This window comes from Mangifera indica, chromosome 1 (genome assembly GCF_011075055.1).
Source record: "Mangifera indica cultivar Alphonso chromosome 1, CATAS_Mindica_2.1, whole genome shotgun sequence".
Classification (NCBI taxonomy): domain Eukaryota; kingdom Viridiplantae; phylum Streptophyta; class Magnoliopsida; order Sapindales; family Anacardiaceae; genus Mangifera; species Mangifera indica.
This window is the reverse complement of record NC_058137.1, coordinates 21,385,413-21,393,454: the sequence shown is the minus strand read 5'-3', so window position 1 is coordinate 21,393,454 and position 8,042 is coordinate 21,385,413. Positions and strand designations below refer to the sequence as shown.

Below are 8,042 nucleotides of genomic sequence, written 5' to 3'. Positions count from 1 at the left end.
AAAATTATACTTATATTAATAACAAAAATTACAATTTCACATTCTAAATCCAAATTAAAAAATAAAAAAATCACATTATACATTACAAATGGAAGTTAATAAGCACACTACACATTTGGAAATCTAAGTAAATAAATTAGTTAAAATTTTAGTGTGTTGTGTAAGTAATTTTTAATTTTTCTAGAAGAGATATTTTTGTTACTTCGTTACAAATTCAAAAGCTAACTAGCACTTCAAGATCTTGGCTACTCTCCCAAAAACCCATTCAAAGATAATTGCCTATTTCGGTGCTAGCGAAATGGTAAATTATTTAAATATCCGGGGAAATAAAAGCTACGTGTGGCCCATGCATGCTTTGTCAATAGATTGCTTAAGACAAAGGTTAAGAATTCATTGGCATTTCCGTGATCATCATGTATAACGTGACACATTATAATAATTTTTTGGTTAGGCATAAACTAAGGGTTACTTTGTGCTTTATGCGATGAACGCAGAACTTAAAAGGCCAAGTGACAAGGTCCCACCCAAGGTTTGGTGCAAACTCACTTTTCATCCGTTAACTATTGAAAATTCAAATACATACCTATCTATTAAATTTTACTGTTATTATTAAAGATAAAATTATTATTTAACAAAAATATTTAAAAAAATTAAAAATTTATCACATTTCCACCCTCCAAATTTAAAAACTAACTTCCCCCACCCAAAATTTGAAAAACTTACATTTTTCCCCTAAAGTTTTTCTAGCACGTTGTCAACAGTTAGAGATGATGACGTTCTCCCTCCCTCCTAGCTTCTCCCTCAATCCTGTTTCATTTTCGACTGTCACTGACTGAGGAAACCAGTTGACAAAGACTATTTTTGGTCTCCAGATGAAGACGCGATTCGTTTTCGTCCTAACAAAGACAAGTCTCTCAGATGAAAACAAATTACATCTTTGTCTGGAGACGAACAATTCATCTTCATTGAAAGATGATGATTGAAAATGAAGCGCAACTAAAAGAGAAGTCAAGAGAGAGGCAAAATATCGTCGTTGCCGTCTTCGATCTCTTGTAATGGTGGTTGGAAAAACTTTAAAGGGAAATATTGATTTTTCAAACCTTGGGTGGAAAAAATTTGTTAATTTTTAAACTTAGAGGAAAAAGTGTGATAAATTTTTAGTTTTTTAAATATTTTAATAAATAACAATTTTACCCCTAACAATAATAGTGAAATTTAACAATTGGGTGAGTTTTTAGATTTTTAATAACTAACATATGAGAAATTGAATTTGCACCAAATCTTGGGTGGGAAATAGTCATTTGGCCAGCTTAGAAATATATATCATATGCATCTTTTCTTTTTCTTTTCAATGCGTCAAAATCAATGCTGAAGCTTTTTTTGGTGCTTTATATATATATATATATATATATATATATTACCAGATCGAACTAACTGAATATCCATGGAAATGTTTTATTTATTTTATTTTTTTATCCTTTTCTTTTAATAAACAAATATAATTATAAGTCATTATGTCGGGGAATACTTCAGCTTTTGACTTGGACAGATAAAATTAATGGCTGCCTAGGTTTTAAACATCTCGAGTTAATAAAACAAAAGAATTTATACTTGTTTAGCACTACTTGTAGAGGAAAGGGAAATTCTATTTAAGGGTCAAAATTGGTTTACTAGTTCATAATATCCTAATTCCTAAGAAAAAAAAAAAATACTTCTTGTAAGAGACCAGAAGCAGTCGGCCATCGAGACACTATGAGTATGCAATTACTTTATTTTGCTTTTTTTTTTTTTTCATTGTTTATCTTTACTTGAAAATACATACTAAATTTCTCCGAATCCAGGAAAAGATCAGGAAGTTTGATAGATATCCCAGATAGTACCCACATGTAAGTATGCATTCTCATTCTCATCTCATTTGTCAAAATTTTTTTACATTTTTATTATATAAATTTAATTAAGTTTGCTATAAATTATGCTACCTTGCTAGCTAGAGAAGGGTTTTAGAGCTTAAATATATAGTATAACTAGGTTGCCATTGTTGTGCAGCGGAAATACAAAACACAACTTCTATACCATTGAATATAATAAATAATTAAAGCAGAAAATAAAATGCAGAAAAATAAAAGAAAGAGAACACAGGAATTTACGAGGTTCGATAAATGTACCTACGTCCTCGGCGCCGCTGACTACTTTCACTATCTTCAAAGAATAGTTACAAAGGAAAAATAAACTATTAGAGATCCCTAAATAATAGGATTCTCTCGATACAATTGTGTTTGACTACAACTGTCTTAGGGATGATTTTGAACTAAAATTAAAATCTCTATTTATAGCCTTTAGTAAAATACAAAGAGATTAAATTAATAGATGTGCGACATAAAGAGCCACTTATTTCAACAATCTCCACCTTGGCGATTTAGCGAGTCCCACCAAATTTCCTTTATACTTTCTTCTTCAGCGATGACTTCAAATGCGCCTTTCGGCGCAATTTAAGCTTGCAGGATATTGATCAAGTTCAAACAATGATTGAACTTGATCGTTGTTACCACCTTAGTCATCATATCTATAGGATTCTCAGCAGTCTCAACATACAATAATAGATAAATGAAAAACTCATCTTGTAGCCTGCGAAAATATACACAATTATCATACTTGCTTCTTGTGTACCTATGCTCCATCATAAATTGATCAAATCGCATGTACCATTGTCTTGGTGACTGTTTCAGTCCATAAAGCGATCTCTTCAATTTGCAAACCCAATTCTCTTTATCAGCAACCTTAAATCCTTCAAACTGAGTCATGTAGATTTCCTCTTCCAAATTACCATGTAGAAATACAGTTTTCATATCAAGTTGAACTAGTTCAAGATTCAATTATGCTACCAAGGCCAACAAAATTCTAATAGAGGAATGCTTAACAACTGGAGAAAATACCTCATCAATCCCTTCCTTTTGAGCATAGCCTTTTGCTACCAACCTTGCCTTGTAGCGAATATCTTCTTTGTTAGGAAACCCATCTTTTCTTGCATACACCCACTTGCACTCAATTGTCTTCTTGTTCTCTGGCAATTGAACTAATTGCCAAGTTTCATTCTTCTGAAGGGATTGTAATTCCTCATCCATGGCTTTCTTCCACTTTTCAGCTTCTAGACTTTTGACTGCTTCTTTATAAGTGGAAGAAATATCATCATCTACAATTGGAAGTGCATAGGCCACCATATCAGCAAATCGAGCAGGCTTACGTATTTCTCGTTTTGGCCTATGTGATGCAATTGATTCTTGTTGTTGTTGAGGTTCTTAGGTTGAAACCTCTTCATCTTCACTTTCTACCTCTGCCACTGGAGTATCACTATCATTTTCAACAACTCTAACTGGGTTTATTGTTGTGATTGTCTTAAACTCCACCTGTTGCGAAATACACTCCACCTGTTGTTGAGTATCATCGATCTTCTTTGTTACCTTTTTTAATATGACAGATTCATCAAAGGTAACATCCCTACTGTGAATGATTTTCTTCAACTTTGGACACCACAGACGATATCCTTTCACTCCAGAACTAATCCCCATAAAGATTGCTTTCTTTGCTCTTGGATCTAATTTAGACTCCCTTGTATGATAATAGGCAGTCGAACCAAACACACGTAAGGAATCATAGTCATTAGCAGGTTTTCCAGACCATACCTTAAGGGGTGTTTTCCCTTCAATTGCAGTGGATGGTAAACGATTAATGAGATGACATGCATATGTAACAGGCTCAGCCTAACATGGTTTGCCCAACCCAATATTGGACAACATACATCTAACCTTCTCCAACAAGGTTCGATTCATGCATTCAGCCACCCCATTATGTTGTGGTGTTCCTTGAACTGAGAAATGACGTACAATACCTTCAGCCTGACAAACTTCAAAAAACGGATCACTAGTGTACTCACCACCATTATCAGTTCTTAGTCGTTTGATCTTTCTGCCAGTCTGAGTTTCAACCATCTTTTTCCATTTCAGGAAAACACCTAATACGTCATTCTTCTTCTTTAAAGTGTACACCCATGTCCTTCTAGAAAAGTCATCAACAAAAGTAACAAAGTAGTGTCTACCTCCCAAAGAAGCTGTTTTAGTAGGTCCTCACATATCAGAGTAAACATAATCCAAAATACCTTCAGTATTATGAATTATAGTACCAAATCTTATTTTTGTTTGTTTTCCCAAGACACAATGCTCACAAAAATCTAACTTGTAGGTCTTTGCTCCTTTCAATAAGCCTTGTTTCACCAAACTAAATAAGGCTTTTTCCCCTGCATGTCCCAAACGCATATGCCAAAGTCAAGTTGCTTCATCATCTACGTTTTTTTCAGATACTACAACTGCTGATTCAAAATTTGTACCACCATTATAATAATACAAGTTATTTCTTCTTGTACCTTTCATCACTACAAGAGCACCAGAAATAACTTTCAAGACTCCATCTTACATTGACACCTTGAAGCCTTTGGATTCCAAAACTCCCAAAGAAATGAGATTTTTCTTCAACTGTGGTACATGTCGAACGTTTGTCAGAACTCTAGTTGATCCATTATGATTCTTTAAACGGATTGAACCTATCTCCTCAGTTTTGCAAGGATTATCATTACCCATGAAAACAACTCCACCATATAGTTTTTCATAATTGAAGAACCATTCCTTGTGTGGACACATATGATACGTGCAACTTGAATCTAGAAGCCATTCATCATACTGAGATGTCGTTGGTAGACTTACTAGAGCAAAATCTGACTCATCTTCTTCAATTTCAGCTACACAAGAAGCAACTTTGGGCTTCCCTTTATCTTTCCTTTGTAACTTCGGACAATCTTTCTTCCAATGTCCCTTCTCTCGACAAAAAACACATTCATCTTTACTAAGTCTTTTCTGAGATCTACCCCTTCTTTCTTGCTTTCAACTTTGACTTCGTCCTCTTGCAGTAAGGGCTTCAATAGTTGTTTCTTTATTCTCTTGTTGATCTTTCTTTCGAATTTCATTATTACTCAAAGCAGCACATACCTCATCGTAAGTCACTTTCTACTTTCCATGAAGTAATGTAATACTTAGGTGATCTAATTCTTCAGGTAGAGATCCTAGTAGAAGCATTGTTTTATCTTCATCTTTGAAAGTTTCATCCAGGTTCAGTAAATCAGCTATCAATTGGTTAAAAGTATTAATATGATCACTTATACTTGTACCAGGTTTCAATTGAAGACGGAACAGTCTTTTCTTCAAATAAAGTCTATTCTCATTGCTCTTTTTCATATACTTGTTCTCTAATGTCTTCCACATTTTACTTGCAAACGTCTATTTCATGAATGGATATTTCTGCTCTCTACAAAGACACGTACGAATTGTACCACAAGCTTGACGGTTGATCCTCACCCATTCTTTGTCATCCATCTTCTCTAGTTTTTCCTCCTCCAGAGCTATATCAAGATTTTCTTGACATAGGGCGTCCATCACCTCATATTGCCACAAGCCAAAATTGTTGCGGCCATCAAATTTTTCCACATCAATTTTTGCGGTTGTCACAATTGTCTTTGTTGATGTCGATGTCATTTTCTGCTGACTATGATTTACTTGGTAGATAGTTTTTCAAATAACCAAGTTTCACAAATTTATATTCAATAGCTAAAACACAATTACTATAACCTAGGATAGTAGTAAGTGTCCAAAAATGATAATATATGCACCAAGAAAGTACCCAGGAAAGATTGGTGGGGACAAAGCCTCCTTAAAAATCAATCTCCTTAGACAGTATTTTCCTATACATGCACATAACCATATAAATAGCTACTCACTGTCATAAACCTAGGCTCTAATACCACTTGTTGTGTAGCAGAAATACAAAACACAACTTCTATGCTATTAAATATAATAAATAATTAAAGCAGAAAATAAAATGCAGAAAAATAAAAGAAAGAGAACACAAGAATTTACGAGGTTCGGTAAATGCACCTACGTCTTCGGCGCCGCTGACTACTTTCACTATCTTCAAAGAATAGTTACAAAGGAAAAATAAACTATTAGAGATCCCTAAATAATAGGATTCTCTCAATACAATTGTATTTGACTACAACTGTCTTAGGGATGATTTTGAACTAAAACTAAAACCTCTATTTATAGCCTTTAGTAAAATACAAAGAGATTAAATTAATAGATGTGAGACATAAAGAGCCTCTTATTTCAACAGCCATTTGATTATATTTATGTTATCATTTTTTTAATGTTTTATTTGATTTACGCATGCACAGTAGTAAACTTATGCTGAAAATAATGTAAAAAATGCTTCAAATAATGTATCATATATAGTAGAGAAATTATGTATTCACAAAAGATTCATATTAGTACAAATCCAAATTAACGATAAAATATCGTTGATATAGATATCAGTTAGCGTTTAATATAGTTATTTTTTCTCTCATTTATCTTCAATATAATATTCACCGAGTTAATTGTTTACCATGTTGGAATTAATTGGTTGGGAAGAACAATCAAAACCTTCAAGGATGCCGTGGACACATTTGGAAGAGAAGCTAAATGAAATGCCAAAATTGACCTCGTCCTCAAATTGTTGCATCTACAGAGCATCGAAGCGTCTGCGCCAACAAAATGAAAAAGCTTATACACCTCAAATAGTCTCCATTAGTCCTCTTCACCATGGGGAACCACACTTGGAATTCCTGGAAGAAGAAAAACGAAGATACCTGCAAGAGTTTCTTCAGCGAACCCGTTTAAGTGTCGAAGAGCTTTATAATTTGATAAGGACAAAGGAAGACACATTACGTAGTTGTTATGCTGAAAAAATCAAATTTGATAGCAATGCATTTGTGGAAATTATTCTGGTGGACGTCGTCTTCATTGTTGAACTCTTCTTGAGATATAGTTTAAGTTATCTGCGAATGAGAGAAGACCGTATATTTGGACAGCCATATTTGATTCAAGATATATGGTACGACATGCGGTTGCATGAGAATCAAATTCCATTTTTCATTCTTGAGGAAATTTTTAACCTAGAAAAAGTGCAAGCCGCTGTCCCAGACGGACCTCGGTTCATCGAGCTTACAAAATCCAAAACGATGAAAAGAAAAGTTGTGACTGCATCTGCACCGAGTGTGACGCAACTACTTAATGCTGGAGCTAAGTTCAAATTGAGCGACAGCAACGACTCATTCCACATAAATTTCGAGAAGGGGACTTTGGAAATTCCACCATTGAAACTACAGCTTGAAACTGAATCGTTGTTTCGAAATTTGATTGCTTTCGAGCAACGTCATTACTCCGAAACTTACATAAACGACTATGCTTATATCGTTCATCGTCTTGCCGACACTCCCAAAGATATTGAGTTACTTGTTGAGAAGCATATTGTTGAAAACTGGCTGCCGGATAAAGAAGAAGCATCAACTGTTTTGCATAACCTCTCAAGTGGAACAACTTTAAATCCCGATAGTTTTTATTTTTCAATTCTTTGTGAAGATATGGAAAATTACCGGGGAAAAAGCTACAACACCTGGAGGGCAATATTGACACAGAATTATTTTTGCACTCCATGGACTACACTTTCCGTGGTTGCTGCTGTTTTCGTGATTCTACTTACAGTCATTCAAGCAGTGTTTTCTGTTCTCCAAGTGACGAATCAACAAAATACCTGCTCTTAGATTCATTATATCCCCTCTGTTTTTTTCTCATACTTTGTACTTTTTTTCGTGTTGTTATAACAAGGCTTTGTTTGTTTTTGATTTTACCTCTTGAGGTGTTTCAAAGCGTTTTAGTTTGTGTTTTTGTGGGTTTTTCCTTGTATTGCCTGATGTTCAAGTAATTAATAATTATAGCTAATTCATTTACATTTATGAAAGGATTTTCCATAGTTATATATTCTCGATCGATAGTTACATTTATGAAAAATTTTATTTCTTAATTACCTAAAAGTTTAGAAAATATAAAAATTGAAACTAAAAAGATTTAATACGGACACCCGTGGGTATACCTGTACCCACAAAGATTTAACCCAATCCGACT

The 8,042-nt window shown here is 34.0% G+C and overlaps 1 protein-coding gene across 1 annotated transcript; it reads left to right on the top strand.

Annotated features, from left to right (window-relative positions):
• The first annotated feature begins 6,529 nt into the window (after positions 1-6,529).
• LOC123222886 (UPF0481 protein At3g47200-like) lies at positions 6,530-7,687 on the top strand. The gene has a single exon (XM_044645934.1). The coding sequence runs from the start codon at positions 6,530-6,532 to the stop codon at positions 7,679-7,681; it is 1,152 nt and encodes a 383-aa protein (XP_044501869.1). The 3' UTR covers positions 7,682-7,687.
• Positions 7,688-8,042: the final 355 nt, after the last annotated feature.